General features: G+C 44.5%; 1 protein-coding gene across 2 annotated transcripts in view; it reads right to left on the minus strand.

The window, feature by feature from the left end:
* LOC144682225 (cadherin-8-like) overlaps positions 1–20,264 on the minus strand; it is a 266,245-nt gene that overhangs the window by 97,508 nt on the left and 148,473 nt on the right. For both annotated transcript variants that reach the window (XM_078544648.1, XM_078544647.1), the window contains exon 4: positions 18,253–18,372. In XM_078544648.1, the coding sequence (XP_078400774.1) occupies positions 18,253–18,372 (120 nt within the window). The remainder of the gene's footprint in view (positions 1–18,252; positions 18,373–20,264) is intronic.

Here is a 20,264-nt window from a genome sequence, read left to right on the forward strand (position 1 = left end):
GATGCAGCATTAAATTGAGATCCAGATTACCCTCGCAGGTGGACTTAAAAGATTGCATGATGCTATTCGTAGAAGAGCAGGGGAGTTCTTTCTAGTGCACTGGACAAAAATTATACCTCAAAAACTTTTACTAAAACAGATAATGTGGTCGTTTATCACAGTGCAGCTTGCGGGTGCTTGCTGTACGCAAGTTGACTGCCAGACTTACATCACTTTACGATGATCAGAGTTTGAAGATACCTCACTGGCAAGCTTCTTTCTCTTTTTAATTTTTCTGTATATGGGTTTAATTTGCTGGGGCCATTTCTGATGAGGGACCTCTTCCAATGCCGCAAGGCATCCTTCAGAAAATGACTGACCATGGTCCATTTCCAACATTTCCCATTTCTCTCTACCTCAGTACTCAGAATATTGTATCACAATCTTCCAACCATGCTGCAGTTTTTGGGGCTGGCACCCAAAGGGTTAAGTGCCATCTGCATCCCAAAGCCCCTCTGGATCTTGGCAACAAAGTCAAACTGCCAGTCACCCTAATGGCAGCTGTGCACATGCACCGGTGCTCATTGGAGAAAATAAAAACATCAGACTTCATGGGAAAATTGCAACAGCCAGAAATTTCCCAAGATGCTGGGCTGAATTTTCTCCCTGTTGGGGGGGAAGCTGATGGGTGGGTGCGTACAGGCGCGCTTCCGATCGGCGCCCCCGATTGGAGGTGCGGCGCCATTTTACATGGGCGGGCCCATTAAGGCCCGCCCAGCGTGATGTCCGCAGGGAAGCGCTATGTGCTCCCTGTGCGGGCAGGGGGGATTCCTAAAATTGAGAGAGCGCTCTTTCACACATGCGCAAGACAAAGCGCACTGATCTCCCTGAGGCTAAGTGCAGCCTCAGGGAGATCGGCTCGAAATATGAAAAAGCTCAAAATAGAAAAATAAAATTCCCCAAACATGTCCCCTCATGTGACAATGTCACATGAGTTGGGACATGTTCATAATTTCCAAAAAAACTTCATTAAAATTTTAAAAACTCTACATGAAACCTCATCCCGCCCGTGGATGAGGTTTCATGCTTTTTCTAATTCCCACTGGGGCTCCCGGCCTGCCCGCCAACCTTAAGGCTGGACGGGCAGGTCCATTAATTACTTTAATTGCTCTGTCAATGGCCTCAATTGGCCATTGACAGGTCAGCGGGCCCACAGCTGATTTTGCTGCGCCCCCGCCTTCCTGAAAACTTAAATGGGGCGCGGTGACGTCGGGAGTTCCGCCTGATGTCACCGCACGTCATTTTACGCGTCGATGAGCAGGCCCCACCCCCGCTCACTGACGGTAAAATCCAGCCCGCTGTTTCTGTTAGGAGAATAAAGGTGGTTGAAGAATATTACAGGGAATTTGTCAAAGGTTTGAGTAAAACTGCAGGAACAAGAAGTAAACTGAACTGAAATTATTTATTATTTAGGTGGACAGGTGATGCAGGTAGAAATTATTGAAGGAGAAGCAAAAAGAACAAAGCTATTTGAGATACAACTGCAAAAATGGAAATAAGAGTCCAAACTATTGGTTCCCACTTCTGAGAAAAATGAGGAAAAGCATATGGACCATTTCAACAGAGCCTTCTAGAAAAAGCTGAAGATTCACTGAGTGAGTGAAATAACTATAGGATTATAGTACTGGATGTGGCCATTCAGCCCCTCTAACCTGCTCCACCACTCAGTTTTGCTTCTCAACTCTACTTGCTTTTGTTTCATTTCCTTTTCTACTTTTACCTAACAAAATTGTTGATTTCAGTCTTGCAAACTGCAATTGACCCCGGCTTTCTGTGAGAGTTCCAGATTTCTACCACACTTTGTATAAGAATATGTTGATTTCCTTCCCAAAGAGCCTATCTATAATTGTAGGATTATCTTACTTGATCACAGGGAATTGTTTCTCTGTATCTACCCTATTGAACCCCTTTACTATTTTAAACGCCTTGAGCAGATTACCTTAATCCATTAAAATACATAGTAAACAGGACTAAGGCGAGATTACTGACAGTCCTATACATTTAAGTCAGAATATCCTGTTGGTCAACACACTGTATCATTGATACAGAACCACACAAGCCAGCAAGTTGTTAGATTTGACCACTGGCTTCTGTTGGCTTCACTGATGTTGGCTTAGCAGAGGTAATATAGCAAAAAGGCCTCAGTTTCTGTCAGTTGGTAAGGAAGAAAATAATTAATTCTAAGATGCACTGCAGCAACTCACCCAAGGCTCCTTCGACAATGCCTTCCAAACCTGCAAACTCTGCCACCTAGAAGAACAAGGGCAGTAGATGCATGGAAACACCACCACCTGCAAGTTCCCCTCCAAGACCTACACCACCCTGACTTGGAACTATATCGCCATCCCTTCCCTGTCGCTAGGTCGAAATCCTTAACAGCACTGTGGGAGTACCTACATGACATGGACTGCAGCTGTTCAACAAGGTGGCCACCACCACCACCTCAAGGGCAATAAGGGATGGGCAAGAAAAATGCTGGCCCAGCCAACGATGCCCATGAAAGAATGAAAAAAAAGGATTCCTATTCACAAAAGGCCAAGGTGGATACTGAATATTGAGTGAAGACTGTACAGTATTGGAATTGATGTGACCTCGCCAACTTTCACCCACTGGGCTCGGCACATGGAAAATGGTGACTTGAAAAGAAAGAACCTGCAATTATATAATGTCTTTAATGACCTTGGTATGTCCCAGAGCACTTTACAGCAAATTAAATTGAGTGTAGTCACTGTTGTAATGTTGGAAATGTGGCAACCAATTTGAGCACAACAAGGTCACTCAAGTAGCAGTATGATGAATGACCCAATAATCTTTTTTTTAAATTGTTAGGTTAAGGATAAATATTGGTTAGCACATCAGAAAAACTACTGGTTGACAGCAGATGCCTGGAATTGATACCAACATCAGCCAGTAACTTCAGAATGGCAGGAAGCAAATTGGACAAAAGCAAAAATAAAACATTGATATGTATAAATATTATTGGCTTAGGAAACAAAACAACAAACAGCCCGTTGAAAAGATCCATCTACTCGCTGTTAAATTGTTTATTCGAGTTGTTCTCTGTTAGAACCATTCAAGCAATTCTCAACTAAACATGGAGTAGACTTGACAGTGAGTAGATTTAACAGGGAGTGAATGGATTACAATATATTTTTGATTCCAAGGCACGAGCAAGGTAGCAATGATATGAGAGGTTCCCAGACATTAATCTAAATGTCAGAGTCAACTGTGAGGTCTGAGTGATCTCTGTTCTCCGTGTGCAATTGGGTTAGATTTTCCTCTTCCCTCACTGTTCCAGCTGACCTGAACTTTACATGTATTTACAGGTTCACATGTCATTTTGCAGTTATGATCTGGAGTGCACTGCCTGAAAGTGAACGCAGTATTTACTGAATTGGATAGACACTTGCAGTATCGGTGACGATTATTCACGACCCAAGTGTGAAATGAAGAAATTCCCCTCTCCCTTTATTAAGCAGGGTGTGGAATTGATCCAAATTCTAAAAAGGTTGGATTTCTACCTTGGCTTAGAGCCTGTGGTGTCCTGAGAACCAAAGCAAAGTTGAATTGATTCTAACCCAACTCTCATAGGAAAGCCAGGCTCAAATCACTTAGCTTACTTATCCATCCAATGATGGAGACACAACTGCAGTTTTGGTGCCCAGAGTGGGAAGTTTTGATATAGACTTGATTTTTCAGGCAACATTTCTTAGTGAACACATTTAACCTTATTCACAAGACAGCAGCAGCAACTACATGTGTGCATCAAACTCTATAACTAAAGAAGAACTCTCTCCTTGAGTTTCCCTGCGCTGCTAACCCATTAGTTTACAAAGATCATGTGATCTTGCAAGACAGGATTATTCTTAAAGCTGCAGACCTACGTTTATCAAAACTATAACTACTACATTCATCCCCCTTTAACTTTTCTGTACATTTTGTATTTACAAAGATATTTATCTCATGACATTAGAATGTTTACACAGGTCATGCAATTACAAGTTCAGTCTTTCAGGTGGTTTCCTGATCCGTCTGGAACGTCGCAGCTCCACGACTTCCGATTCTTTTGCAGGAAAAATATATTCTTTGGAACTGTGTTAACTTCAGGTACCTCATTAGGCACTTGCAGTTCAGTGTCTTCCATTCCGACAGAGACATCAGGCATGTCTATCCTTGGCTGAGCAAGTTCAACAGGAACCATAGGTTCAGCAGTGATGGAACATTATTTTGTCGGGGTATCTCCCTTATCCTTAAATGATTCACATGCTTACGGGTGATCTGGACCTCCACTCCCACGTGGTATGACAATGGTCCGGTCACAGGGCTTACTTTACTAGGTAACCACTTCGGTCCTCCACTGAAATTCTTTACATATGCTGCTTCTCCAACAGTAAATTGTCGCTCACGAATTTGCAAATCATGAGTCTCTTTTTGATTCCCTTGACTTTTCCCCACCTTCCCCTCCACATTGGGAAGTATCAGGCTTAGTCTTGTTTGAAGATGGTGCCTCATCGGTAATTGTGCATCCTCTTCCTACGCGTATTCTTCTTTTTACCACAGAATTTAGTCTCGGGCTTCTTTTTTGACTTCACTATCAGCCAGACTTCTCTCGGGTGAAATCTCAACTTGTCTTATTTCAGTGGTTGAGCTACCCAGGACTTCATTATCTACTTGCATCTTGGAAAGTTCTACGACTTTTGCTTTCAAAGCCTCTTTAGCTTCATTCAGCTGATTCTTCAGCTCTTCTGTCTCCTTCTTGTATCTGTTGGCTTCCTCCTGGAAATTTGAGCATTGCTGCGTCTTCTCTGCCAACTGGTTCTTCAGTTTGTTCACAGAGACGTTAAATTCTTCCTGTTTCTCTTCGTAATTTTCCAGAGGCACAAACTTTGACCTGAGGGATCCTTGTCGTGTGTGAAAATCTTTCGGCAGGTTTTCCTTTTCTTTGCGAAGCTCACTCGCTTCACCTTGAATTCTGTCATTCAGCAGAGTCTCCCTGAGTTTCTTCTGCTGTTTTTCCATGTTGTTGTTTAAGACAATCTTCATTTCCTCATGTTGCTGAATGGCCATACACTCCTTTTTTCATCCAGTTGTGGCTCTTGGACTCTCCAGGCTCTTTCTGAAGTACCTTGTACTTGTTCCTTTTCCAACTCAGGAACTCTTCCTGCCTCCTTTTGAAAACTCACTGCCCAATCAAAGTTAACTTTGCTCAACCAATTTCAACCTAGGAGACTTGGTCCTCTGCCTTCTAATACCATCACTGCCAGCTGTGCCAATTGGTGTCTATAATGAACAGTTGCTCTGGTGATACGTTTTACCTGGATTTCTTCGCCTATGTACGTTTTTAACTTTGCAGATGTCCATTCCAAATTTAATTGTTGAGCACCTTTATTTAGATATCTGAAAGTGTGTTCTCCCACTACAATGGTAGAAGCACCCGTGAGTACTTCCATTTTCAATGGTTTACCATTCACTTGCACTGTGACAATAATTGGCTCTGTCTTCCCAACTGTCATGTTGAATAATGAATAACTGTCAGACTTGGTTGTTTCTGGCTCTTCTACACTGTATACTTCACTGGACTTCGATTGTTGCCTGGAAGCCTGTTTAAATCTCACTTTACAATGTTTCAATCTGCGTCCACTTCTGTGACAAAAATAACACTCTGCCTTTTTACACTTCCACTCGTTAGGAGTATGGTTGTTTCCACGTTGATAAAAATTAGTTTTCGACTTTGCTGCTAAGCTGCTTCCTCTCAATTTTCAGTTAGCGGTGGCTTTTTCCTGCTTCACGGCGGAGTCCTGGCTTTACACGCCACTTTTGGCTGACTGTTGCTACCCAACTAGGAGAATGACTCCATTTTGTGCCCCTTGAACTGTTTGTGAAGCCTTTAGAGTACTTTCCATCGCAAGCACTATTTCTAACGTTTTTTTTTAAAAATCAAGACTCACTTCAGCCAACAATCTTCGCGGAATAGCATTCTCCTGCATGCCACATACCAAATGATCCCTGAGCATGTCATTCAGGGTTTCACTGAAATCACAATATTCCGTTAGTTGTTTTAATTTCACCATATAGGTAGCAATGGTCTCACCTGAGGGTCTACTCCATGAATTGAATCTGGACCTCTGCATTGTGACTGAGGGCTTGGGTTAAAAATGTTCCTTAACGAGGTCTACTAATTCATTGAAAGTCTTTGAACCTGAGGCACTGGGGAGCTTCTAATTAAACTGTAGTTCTTGCTCCCACAAATACTCAGGAGAATCGCTCTCCTCTTTTCCTCCCCCGTGATCTTGTTGCCTTGAAAGTAGAATGCAAGACATTCTATATATTGAGACCAGCCATCTGTGGCTGGTTCAAAGGGGTTAACTCTGCCAAACTGTGGCACCTTGGATGAGTATATCTTCTTTTCTTTTTAATGAACTTAGATACTCACAATCGCTGGGTGAGGTACAACATTGGATCTGATCCCATTCTCGTCGCCAGTTTGTTATAGAGTTGATTTTCCAGGCAACTTTTCTTGGTGGGCACATTTAACTTTATTTACAAGACAGTTGCAGCAACTACATGTGTGCATCAAACTCTGTAACTAAAGAAGAATTCTCTCCTAGATGTTCCCCACACTGCTAACCCATTGGTTTATATATGATCTTACTACGCAGGGTTATTCTTAAAGCTACAGTCCTACATTTATCAAAACTATAATTACTACAAGCTTCGATGAGCTTCCTTTCTTTTCCAGAAGGTACCAGAAAATGGCTCCTGACAATTTCTGTCATTCAGGATAGAGTATGAATAACATTATGATTAATACCAATATTGACACTATTTATATGGTCCACCGCACCCCCATACACTTAGCACTTAGTCTCACACCCACATCTGCCAGCTCGCACACATTGCCAGCTGTTCAACCATGGCAGTATCACCCAAACAGATTGCACAGTGCTCACTGACACTTCTCTCTCTCTTGCAGGTCAAGGTGTTCACAACTGGAAGCAGCGCAAGCTAACTGGAGGGTGTCGGACCCTCCTAACCCCACGGAGTAACAGTGCTGACAATGACTGGAATTATAACTGCTGGACCCGTGGCCAGTGGCGGGGCTGAATCAACTGAAGGCAATGGCATTCTCATACCTAATCCTCCTTCTCAGATCCCACTTCCTCCTCATTCCACAATCTTCTGATTTACAAGCTGCGGATCATGTGTTCATGCACCTCTTACTTACACCCCTTCCTCTCATGACAACTCTATCCTTGTGGCTGTCTCCTTTCAGGTATATAAGAAGTGCAGCCTGGGCAGGCAGTGGAGGAAGAGCAAGAACGCAGTGATGATGAAAACACACCGTCACTCGATTTCACACACACAACCGCTCACCACTTGCTGACACAGCGCTTAATTTAGAGGATGGCATAAAGGCAGGATCTGCACATAGTGAGACACTGGGCATGAGTGGCCTGCAACCTGGGCAATGGGCAAGTATAGCGGAGGTGCCAGCTCACTGGAGGCTGAGGTCGGATACGAGTTCTACTGCAGAGGGCTCAGATGATGGCTTTAATGGGACCGAAAGAGGCTGACGGGAATGCACAGTGAAACGTTTGGTGCATTGGTAAACCTGCCTTGCATTCTTGGGTTCAATCCAAGGAGCATGGAGGAGCCTGGCCCCAAATGGCACAGGGCTTTGCTCAGAGTTTGGAGCCAGGATGGAAGCGGTGGCCAACTCCATTAGCACACTTGTGTACCCAACTGCAGTGCTGCATCTGATGGCCAATGTCTCAGCTTCCATTGCAGCACAATCTCCAACAGGTTACTAAAAATGCTGAGGTGCCGCCCCAGGGAAGTGGCAGTGGCGCGATGGAGTACAAACTTGATGTCCTTTCTCAAGATGACAGCATTCGCACTCCCACCCCTGCCGTACCACCGCTACCCCTGATGTTGCCTGTCAGCCAGTCGGCCAGCCCAGGCTGCTGCCTCTGAGATGGTGCAGTCTGAAACTGGGCCTTCTCAGGCCCAGACCTGCCAAGATCATGCTCCAAGGCCACTTACCGTCTCCTGCACTAAAATGCAGCAACTTTTCACCAGCCAGGGTTCAGCCCCTGGGATAGCACTGCTTAGGAGCACTATGTCAGGCAAAGGCATGAGGAAGATACTAAGGAAATGTACAAGGTAGTTTAGTTTATATTTCTATGAAATATGGCATGATTTAATTAATACATTTGATTTGGAATGTCTACTTTTGTGGTGGTGTGAAGACCCAGATGGTGGAAAAAGCCTGTATTTTCTTTTGGCAATTTCTTTTTAAGACCAAAGTGGGCTGGGGAATTTTCTGAAAGAGAGTTAATTGATTTCCTGTTTATGCCATCATTAGGTTACAAGAAATTTCCGTGTGACCTGAGGGTGCCATTGGGCTGAACAGCTCAGAAGCAAAGACTAAATTGGAAGCTAATTGTATTGGGGCTGGGCTGTCCTGTGCTTTTGTTTGGCAGTTTAGAACACACTGAGAATCTCTACAAAGAAACAAGCAAGGTTCTCTCTGAATGGACCAATTTTCTGTTTAGCAGTCTTCGAACAGATACTGGTGATGAAGCAGGTCTTTAAGAATAGAGCAGAGACTGAGAGTAGGATTTTCCAGCCCCGCCTGCCGCCAGAATCGTCCAGTCCCGTCAAATGTCAATGGACTTTTGGCTGGGCCGGCAAATCCCCTGTGGCAGCTCTTGCATGATGGGGCTGGAAAATCCCAGCCTGTGTTACTGAGTGTTATCCAGTAGTAAAGAACAGAGAACTGAAAACAGAAAGGAAAAGCCGTTGTGCATTGGACAAGATCCATTGCTGCTATTTAAGCATTGCCAGAGCCCGCCAGACTTTTAAAGGCAGGAGAGGAGGGAGTCTACGGGGATTCGTGCCATTAGAATTGTCATGACTTGAGTGAGAGGATGTTCATAGATGTACGCTTTGTCGGTGCTGACCATGTTTGGGGAGGTCAGATGGAATATGGCTGCTGGTGAATGCTACTCAAGGGCCAAAAAGGTTGAGTGGCAAGTGGAAGACCCTACATAGTGGAGGCCAAGTTGGAAAGACTGTGAAATTGCATGTGGCCCCACATTATGCGGGAATTATATGAGACAGTATCTGCTGTATTGACTACTTAAAGTGGAATTTACCTTTTCTATTGAAATATCTTCACCTGTTAATTAATGTTTGAATTATGTTGACTTTGGTTGGTTTGTTACAGTAAAAATTTTAACAAGCAAAATCTTGTCCATCAATTTTCTTTCCATTGGCTTCTTGGAGATTCCTTTCTTTCAAAAAGTTATTGGTCTCTATGGCGATTGTAACAGTGGCTTTTATTTTTTGAATTACGCTAAGAAGCTGATGTGAATGTCAGTGAGAAAGGGAAAGTAAAATGTGGGACTGAGTGGTGTTTTGAAATTGCAGCTACTGGTAGCTCACTCAAGTTAATTCTTTATGTATAGCCTGGGTGGAAAGGGCCTACCTAAGTTGCCCCCTCCCTTCCTCTACCTCCTCCTTGTCCCTCCCTCATATAGTAACCAGTCATGCTTTGCATGGCCTGTGCTCATTCTCCCACTCAAACTCTAATCCAAGCCTACGTGTGCACACATGTCTGTCTGGTTTGTGCAAAAGCACAAGTCAGAAAAGGTCCTTCAGGACTGCCACACATTTCCCTGTAGCCATTTGAATCTTGACATTACTATGGAAAGCACCAACCACTTGTGATTCCTAATAACAGCCAGAAGAGGTCATTCAGCAGCTAACCTGTAAGTAACTGATGATCCCTTATAGCGCTAGAGGGGGTGGGTCTTTCCCGAAGCTTAATGCATTTCCAGCTGAACGAGGTGAAGAGAGAGCATCAGCTGGAGCGTTAAGCTCAAAAATGGCAGTGCTGACATTAAATATCAGCATTGCACATTGATTGATGCCGCGATCTGCCTGCTCCGCACACTTCCGGCGGACGGTAATGCACACAGCTAAGATCCAAACAATATGTCTGGCTCAACTTGAGGCAGAAGTGGGTGTGGGCACCGGATGCCATTTTGGTCCCCATATGGCACCAGTAGGCACCAAAACAACAGGTGCTACCCAAGTCTAATTTTGCACCCAATAATTGGGTACCAAAGAAGGGTAACGTTTTCATTGGTTAACTCAATGTAATGCTACAATCTTTTCCCAGGATATGTACAACTCATGAAAAAAGGCTTTTAACTTTGGCATCCTTTAGCCTCATCAAGCTAATGGTAACTCATTAATATAAGAAGAGACAAAGAATTTATAGACACATTTAATAACATTACCGTCACTGAATCCCCAACATCATTGGCCAGAAACTGAACTGGACTAGCAATATAAATACTGCAGCTACAAGAGCAGGTCAGAAGAATCCTGCAGCGAGTAACTCACCTCCTGACTCCCCAAAGCCTGTCCACCATCTACAAGGCACAAGTCAGGAGTGTGATGGAATACTCTCCACTTGCCTGGATGAGTGCAGCTCCAACAGCACTCAAGAACCTTGGGACCATCCAGGACAAAGCAGTCTGTTTGATTGGCACCCCATCCACGAACATTCACTCCCTCCACCATTGACTCATAGTTGTAGCAGTGTGTACCATCTACAAAATGCACTGCTGGAACTGAACAAGCCTCCTTAGACAGCACCTTCCAAACCCACAATCCCTTCTATCTAGAAGAACAAGGGCAGTAGTTACATGGAGACACCACCACCTGGAAGTTTCCCTCCATCACCGTCCTGACTTAGAAATATATCGTTGTTCCTTCACTATCATTGGGTCAAAATCCTGAAGCTCCCTCTCTAACAGCACTATGGGTATACCCACACCACATGGACTGCAGTGGTTCGGGAAGGCAGCTCACCAACACCTTCTCAAGGGCAACTAGGGATGGGCAATAAATGCTGGCCTAGCGTGTGATGCCCACGTCTCATGCATGAATGAAAAAAATAATGGGAAGTTGGGTTCAATGATAAAGGGTGGGAGGACATTCAAATAGAGCATCAATATTGGTCGAAACTTGTGGGGTCAAATGGCTTATATCCTGCAAATATTTTGTAATTCTTTGTGATCAGACAGATTTATTTTCCCTCAAAGGGATACATCTCCATACCAACTGGATGATACAAAGGCCCAAATTAGACCTGTGAATCTTTCTTCCAACTCACCTATATTGTTGCATTCTGTCATCCAACAAAAATACTATATTTACTGTGTTACCATGGTTACTAACTTTAACAAGAAGTGAATGCCAGCACACCAAGATCAGTAAAATAAGGGAAAGTCCTTGTGAACTCTTTCTACTCCTTGTATTTTCGATGCCTATTAATATTCATCTAAAACAGCCTATAACCTTGCCAACCCTTTAAACAAGGGATATTGTAAATAATCGCATTTTCAGGTTGAAATAATCAACAAAAGAGATTTGCTCTTTGACCTTCTGATTGTCAGATCAGTGCTTTGCCATCAGGCTACTTGAACTTTCAAAGGATAAGTTTTGGCCATAAACAGTTTACGCAGTGACACTAGCATGATGGTATAAATGCAGCCCTTAACACATGGGCACAGTCAAGTGCATGGGCTATGAGTCAAAAACTTGAATAATCCACTTGTTTAAGCTTATCACGTAAATTATGTAAGTTTCGAAATTACCCCTTTCCAAAGAATAAATTCAATGATTTTCATTTGCAAATTCCTGCCGAGAGGTGCTGATGGTTTTCTGGAAGGTCAGCACTGTGGCCCTACAGTGTCTCACTCAAATAGACATTCTTCATGTGTGGACCTTGCCAATCAATGTTGGCAAGTTGCTCAGTAATGGACTGAATGACAACCAAGTCAAATCTCAGCTTCACCATGCACTCCTGGCAAAGCTCATTGGACATTTTAATTGCTGCACCATTGGTGGCTGTATCTTCAGTTGCCTGGGCCCTAATTTCTGGAATTCCCTAAACCTTTCTGCTTTGCTACCTACCTTTGCTCCTTTAAGACCTTAAAGCCTACCTCTTTGACCAAGCTTTTAGTCACCTGTGTCTCGGTGTCAAATTGTGTTTGATTACACTCACGTGATGCATTTTAGGATTCTTTTCTATATCAAAGATGCTATATAAATATAAGTTACTGTAGCTGACACTAGCAAGCCTGGCTTGCCTTCCTTGCTCAGGTGCGTTCTGCAAGGTTATCAGGTATCTCAGGGAGGTGGTGGCATAGTGATAGTGTCACTAGATTAGTATTCCAGAGACTCAGGGTAATCATCTAAGGATATGGATTCAAATTCCACTACAGCAGATGGTGAAATTTGAATTTGATAAAAATCATATATGTCTGATGAACATAGACCTATTGCTATGAAATTATTATTGTTGCAAAAACCCAACTGGTTCAGGGAAAGAAATCTGCTGTCCTTACCCGGTCTGGCCTACATGTGACTCCAGACCCACAGCAATGTGGTGGACTCTTAAATGCCCTCTGAAGAAGGGCAATTTGGGATGGGCAATAAATGCTGGCCTAGCCAATGATGCCCACATCCCATGAATGATTTAAAAAAAAACACTCTGATAAGTTGAGGATTGAAAGAGGTGGACATTTTACTTAACTATTTTATCCATGATTTGTTTTTGTCCAAGCTGTGCAGGCAATTAAACAGTGCTGTTTAAATTTGTCTGGGGGCGAGCTCATGTTGTGAAGTTGAATTATCACAAGGTCATAACATTTCAAAAGACCATCAACATAAACTCATTCTGATGAATACACAACATAGTCTTACATAGCGCCCTCTCAGCTCCTACAAATGCTCAACTATGTCAAGGTTGTCCTCACACAGGTGTTGACTGGCAATAAGCAGCCAAATAGAATATTTGTTTGACATTTCATTTGCAGCTATTATTTGTCAACCCCTGTCTAATTGCTTGATTCCACCAGTGAGAAAGTACTATAAAGAAATATCTCTGTTGTATACATGCACAGGCAAAGAAGGGAACTATGGTGTGGCTGTAAATCCCATCAGTCCTTCATAAAGATAAAACAATTGCCTCAATCTTAATAGCGGTACACATCTCCTTTTGAGAAAGGGAAAAAAAAAGAGGGGGAAAATGAGTCAAAAAATTGGAATGAATGGTTTGCTTTGCTTCTGTAATAATCTCTCTCGACCAGCTGCCAGAACTGCTGCTCTCTAAACATATAGAGAAAAATCATCTAAAGGGAGCAAAATGAATAATGCTTTGCAAGACATATGCACAGAATGTTGGCTGACCTGATTATTTGTCCTGTGCTTGCTCCTCTACGTGGCATTGCTTTTTCTAAATAAACCAATAAGACATTGGGTGTCCCTGTGTCAGTAAACAAAAAAAAACAGGCGGGAGTGTCCTCTTTTTTTTGGAAGGTGGGGGTGGGGGCGGAATCTGATAAAGAGCTAAACCTTGAAAAAGAGGTTACTGAAAAATGTTATTTTTAATGCAGTCCCTGAAGCGCCCACTGGTCGTAGAAGGTCTCAAGCAAACTTGCACGCTCCAGGAGCCATTTGAAGCTATCACACCAGTTGGGATACTAACAGCATTGGGTGCAATGGTGGATTTACAGTCCAGCCAACTTTACTCACCACTGAAGTCAGCGAGTAATATTGGGTGGGTTGCAAAATCAGCGATTCACCGGATCCCGTGGGTTTCCCACTCGTCAAGATAAGTTAACATTGCTTCCCGCCTGTTTCTTCCCCAAGGCCACCCGAGTGCAGACAAGATCACAGGAGAGAAGGTGGGCAGCCCAAGAAAGCCCTCCTTCCCACCCACAAGTAGTTGGCCACCTTGGCCAGACCCAGGAGGAGATCCTCCAACTTTCCCTCAGCCCCGCCACCATTAGATGGGAAGTAATTTTATGCATTTGATGCAATAATATTCAAGTTAGTCTTAAGATTTGTGAAGGAGGGAAGCTGACTAAACCACAAAAGGCTTGAGGAAGACTTTTTTTGTTTTAAATTTTCCAGAGGATGGACTTTGTGAAGTTTAAAACAGAAGCACATTCTAATCAATCGCCTCATAATCCTAATTTGGATGAATAACTATTTGTACACTTATCAATGTGGCCCCCAACACTGACACACCAACTCCAATACTCTCCCTCCACACTGAATGGCCAAAGATCAGCAGCATGGGACTGAAGTAAATCCTGCAGCACCCAGTACTCCTTGGAAGTCTCTCATCCAGGTGCTAAACAAGCCGTAACTACGCTTCATTTCTGAGACCAAACAGGATCGAGCGCTATCACAGCACAGTGGAAGGAGGACTTTATGGATTTTTTTCTTGGGATGGACATTGCTGGCTAGTCCAGCATTTATTGTCTATCACTAATTGCCCTTGAGAAGGTGGTGGTGAGCTTCCTTCTTGAACCGCTGCAGTCCATGCAGTGTAGGTACACACACAGTGCTGTTAAGGAGGGAATTGCAGGATTTTTACCCAGTGACAGTGAAGGAATGGCGATATATTTCCAAGTCAGGATGGTGAGTGGCTTGGAGGGAAACTTCCAGGCAGTGCTGTTCCCGTGTGTCTGCTGCCCTTGTCCTTCTAGATGGTACCGGTCGTGAGTTTGGAAGGTGTTGCCTAAGGAGCATTGCTGAGTTCCTGCAGTGCATCTTGTAGATGGTACACACTGCTGCTACTGTGCATCGGTGGTGGAGGGAGTGAATGTTTGTGGATGGGGTGCCAATAAAGCAGGCTGCATTTTCCTGGATGGTGTCAAGCTTCTTGACTGTTGTTGGAGCCGCACTCACCCAGCAGTCCATCGCTCTCCTGACTTGTGCCTCGTAGATGGTGGACAAGCTTTGGGAAGTCAAGAGGTGAGTCACTCGCCACAGGATCCCTAGCATCCGATCTGGTCTTGTAGCCACAGTATTTATATGGCTGATTGAGTTATGTTTCTGGTCAATGGTGACCCCCAGGATGTTAATAACGGGGGACTCAGCAATGGTAATGCCATTGATTGTCAAGGGGTGATGGTTAGACTATCCCTTGTTGGAGGTCGTCATTGCTTATGTGGTGCAAATGTTACTTGCAATTTGTCAGCCTAAGCCTGGATATTGTCCAGGTCTTGCTGCATTTGGACATGGACTGCTTCAGTATCTGAGGGGTCACGAATGGTGCTGAACATTGTGCAATCATCAGCGAATATCCCCACTCCTAACCTTATGATGGAAGGAAGGTCATTGATGAAGCAGCTGAAGATGGAAGGTCTGAGGACACTACCCTGAGGAACTCCTGCAGTAATGTCCTGGAGCTGAGATGATTGACCTCCAAGTACCACAACCATCTTCCTTTGTGCTAGGTATGACTCCAACCATCGAAGAGTTTTCCCCCTGATTCCCATTAACTCCAGTTTTGCTAGGACTCCTTAATGCCACACTCCGTCAAATGCTGCCTTGATGTCAAGGGCAGTCACTCACACCTTACCTCAGGAGTTCAACTCTTTTGTCCATGTTTGAACCAAGGTTGCAATGTGGTCAGGAGCTGAGTGGCCCTTGCGGAACCCAAACTGGGTGCCAGTGAGCAGGCTATTGCTAAACAAGTGCCACCTGATAGCACTGTTGATGACCCTTTCTATCAGTTCATTGATGATCGCGAGTAGACTGATGGGGCGGTAATTGGCCGGGTTAGATTTGCCCTGCTTTTTGTGTACAGGACGTACCTGGGCAATTTTCCACATAGCTGGGTGGATGCCAGTGTCATAGTGATACTGGAACAGCTTGGCTAGGGGCATGACAAGGTCTGGAGCACAAGTCTTTAGTACTATTGCCGGTATATTGTCAGGGCCCATTGCTTTTGCAAGGTGCGTTCCCTGCAACCATTTCTTGCTATCATGTGGAGTGAATCAAATTTGCTGAAGACCGACATCTGTGATGCTGGGGACCTCCGGAGGAGGCCGAATTAGGTCATCCACTCGGCACTTCTGGCTGAGGATTGTTGCAAATGCTTCAGCCTTATCTTTTGCACTGATGTGCTGGGCACCCCCATCATTGAGGATGGGGATATTTGTGCAGCCTCCTCCTCCAGTGAGTTGTTTAATTGTCCACCACCATTCACGACTGGATGTGGCAGGACTGCAGAGGTTAGATCTGATCAATTGGTTGGGGAATCACTTAGCTCTGTCTATCACTTGCTGCTTATGGTATTTTGCACACAGATAGTCCTGTGTTGTAGCTTCACCAAGTTGACACCTCATTTTTAGGTATGCCTGATACTGCTCTGGACATGCCCTCCTGCATTTTTCATTTAACTAGGGTTGATCCTCTAGCTCGGTGGTAATGGTACAGTGGGGAAATGGCAGGCCATGAGGTTACAGATTGTGCTTGAGTACAATTCTGCTACTGCTGATGGCCCACAGCACCTCATGGATGTCCAGTCTTGAGTTGCTAGATCTGTTCAAAATCTGTCCCATTTAGAACAGTGGTAGTGCCACACAACATGAAGGAGGGTATCCTCAACGTGAAGACGGAACTTCATCTCGACAAGGATTGTGTGGTGGTCACTCCTACCGATACTCTCATGGACAGATACATCTGTGACGGGCAGGCTGGTGAGGATGAGGTCAAGTATATTTCTCCCTTGAGTAGCTACTTTCTTTAGGACCCGGTTAGCTCGGTCAGTGTGCTACTGAACCACTCTTGGTGATGCACATTGAAGTCCCCACCCAGAGGAAATTCTGCACCATTGCCACCCTTAGTGCTTCCTCCAAGTGGTTTTCAATATGGAGGAGTATTGATAATAGACTATTATCATTTATTGCAAGGGGAACTGAATACAAAAGTAGGGAGGTTATGCTTCAGTTGTACAGGGCACTAGTGAGGCCACATTTGGAATACTGTGTACAGTATTAATCGCCTTATTTAAGGAGGGATGTAAATGCATTGGAAGCAATTCAGGGAATGTTTACCAGTCTAATACCTGGAATGGGTGGGTTACCTTATGAGGAAACATTGGACAGACTTGTATCTACTGGAGTTTAGAAGAGTAAGAGGCGACTTGATTAAAATATACAAGATCCTGAGGGGTCTTGACAGGGAGAATGTGGAGAGGACATTTCCTCTTGTGGGAGAATCTAGAACTAGGGGTCACTGTTTAAAACTAAGGGGCCACCCATTTAAAGCAGAGGTGAGGAAACATTTTATACACTCAGAGGGTCGTGAGTCTTTGGAACTCTCTTCCTGAAAAGGTGGTGGAAGCAGAGTCTTTGAATATTTTTAAGGCAGAGGTGGATAGATTCTTGGTAAGCAAGGGGGTGATAGGTTATCGGGAGTAGGTGGGATGCAGATTTCAGGTTATTATCAACTCAGCCATGATCTTACTAAATGGCGGAGCAGGCTGGAGGGGCTGAATGGCCTACTCCTGCTCTTTGTTCATATGTTCATATGATTCAAGAGCTAAGGGGGAACGGTATGTGGTAACCAACAGGTTACCTTGCTGACGTTTGACCTGATGCCTCCCTTGACATGAAACGTCATGTGGTCCAGAGCTGATGTTGAGGACTCCCAGGGCAGCTGCCTCCCAACTATATACCACTGTGCTGCCACCTCTGCTGGGCCTGATGGTGATGGTGGTGTCTGGGACGTTATCTGTAAAGTATGATTCTGTGAGTACGTTGCTTGACCATTCTGTGAGACAGCTCTCCCAGTTTTGGCTTAAGACCCAAATGTCAGTAAGGAGGAGTTTGCATGGCGGACAGGCCTGAGTTTGCCATTGTTGTTCCGGTGCCTAGGTCAATGCTGTGTGGCATCCTGATTCATTATTTTTTGACAGTTTGATACAACTGAGTTGCTTGGCTGGCCATTTCAGAGAATGTGGTGTGTGTCTAGAGTTATGTGTCGGGTGTCTAGAGTTACATGTGGGTCAGACTAAGTAAGGACAGTAGGTTTCCTTCCTTAAAGGACTTTTCTGAACTAATCGAGAATGATTTTATGGTCATCATTAAACTTTTAATTCCAGATTTTTATTGAATTCAAATTCAACCATTTGCTGTGGTGGGATTTGAACCCCCAGAGCATTACCCTGGGTCTCTGGGTTACAAATCCTGTGACAATGCCACTAAGCCATTGTTTCCCCCCCTCCATGTATGCAGAAGTCGTATCTGTTCAGGCGTTAAACAGCTTGGGTGGCTCTGCTCATGCAAGGGCTTCAGGAAGAGAGAAATTGGAGATTTGGTAATGATCACCTACCAGTGTGTGGTTCGATGGAAAAATATGGTTGTCCCTCTAGGATGCTGTACACTAATTTTGCACTGTTCCCATAAACTGGATCATCCGCATCAGTCGCTGTTACTCCCATGACTGACGTGCCTGTTGGAACATAAAAAACAGGAAACATTTTAGGAGCAAGAAAAAAATCTTAAGGGCAGAATTTTTCCCTGGTCGGGCGGGTGCGCACCCGGACCCGAATGGGAGTGAAATAGCGCGAGACGACGTCGGGCAAGCGTCCTGTCATCATCACGCACTCTGGCGATATTTTGCTCGGCGGTTGCGTGTGAGAGGTTGCAGCGCGCCCGCTGACAATTAAGAGGCCTATTAAGGCTCTTAATCAATTAATTAAATCGAATTTTTCACTGCCGTCCAACCGTTGGGTTGACGGGCGGGTGAATAGGCCAGGCGGCCGTTGCATTTTTAACAAAACCTCACGTGAGTCACATGAGGGGACATGTTTTCCTCATTTTTGAAATCTTTATTTTTAATGTTAAAAATCTTCAGCTCCCTGGGGCTGCTCTGTGCCTTCAGGGAGCTTTCACTGAGCGCACCCCTACGCATGCGCACACTCCTGCGCTCGCACTCCTCCCGCCCCCACCCCCCCCAGCAGCACTGAGGCTCTCAGCGCGCGTTTCACGCTCGCTGGCCGTTACTTGGCATATCACGGTTGGGGCCCGATTGCGGGTGGCACACCGTGGTGTGGCCGCTCCCGGGCCCGCCCGCCGTGCCCGCCAAGGTAAAAATTCTGCCCTAAGCATCAACCATCCTGTCTCTCTTCCATAGATCAACTGCACCTTTCCATCTTTTCACCATATTCCTGAAATCCATCAATCCATTTCTCGCTGCAAAATCAGTTCTTAAATTAAAACAAAAACTGAAAATGCTGGAAACACTCAGCAGGTCAAGCAGCAACTCCCAAGGGGGTCAGAGAGGACAGTGAAAACAAGACAAAGGATGATATTTGGAAGCAGCGATGGGGACAAAGGAAAGCAATAAGGAATAAGGATTAAGAGGGGTGTGGTATTTAAGAGCTTGTTGAAGTTTGTGGGTGCTGACACCTGAATTTTTGTTGACGTGTCGAATGCTGCCTGACCTGTTGAGTATTCCCAGCATTTTCTGTTTTTATTTCAGGTTTCCAGCATCCATAGCATTTTACTTTTCTAATTATCTCTTCAACCCATTTGTCCAAATTAATGGGCTACCGGGGAATTTATTCCATGCTTTGGTTACATATTGAATTAAAAAGTTTTGCTTGACTTCCCTTTTCACTACTGCTTTGTTCGTTTTTAAAAGCAGGAACTGAAGTCAATTAAAATGCTAACAAAGCAACTGAGATTTATTTCTAGTTGTGTAAAATTTAAACTTGCATTGGGCCCTGCACTTAGAGCACTCTGCACAGTCCGGTCACGTACCCTAGCAAGGATGTAGAAGCACTGGAGAAAGTGCAAAATAGATTTATAAAGAGGGTACAAGAACTGAGGGATTGGAGCTATTGGGAACGATTGAACAGGTTGGGGCTATTTTGCTATGGGCAGAAATTTTAGCTCGGCGGGTGGGCGCGCCTGACCCGCTCGAGTGTGAAATGACGCACAATGACGTTGGCCGAGCGTGTCGACGCCAACGCGCAGTCACGTGATAGTTCGGTCAGCGGGCGTGCACCGGCATCACGCCCACTGACAATTAAAAGGCCTGTTAAGGCCATTAAGTAACCAATTAAATCAAAATTTTCGCTGCCCGTCTAACCTAACGGTTGGCAGGCAGGCAAAAAGGCCGAGTGGCCTTTGCAATTTTTTTTGGAAACCTCGTCCACGGGCGGGATGAGGTTTGCCAAAGCAAAATAAAAATAAAATGAAAACTTTACTTTTTCATTGATAACATGTTCCTGCTCATGTGACAGATTCACATGAGGGGACTTGATTTATTACATTCTTGTTTTGAAATTTAAAAAAAAATATTCCTTCCCTGAGGCAGCTCCGTGCCTCAGGGAGATT

Source organism: Cetorhinus maximus, chromosome 6 (genome assembly GCF_964194155.1).
Source record: "Cetorhinus maximus chromosome 6, sCetMax3.hap1.1, whole genome shotgun sequence".
NCBI classification, from domain to species: domain Eukaryota; kingdom Metazoa; phylum Chordata; class Chondrichthyes; order Lamniformes; family Cetorhinidae; genus Cetorhinus; species Cetorhinus maximus.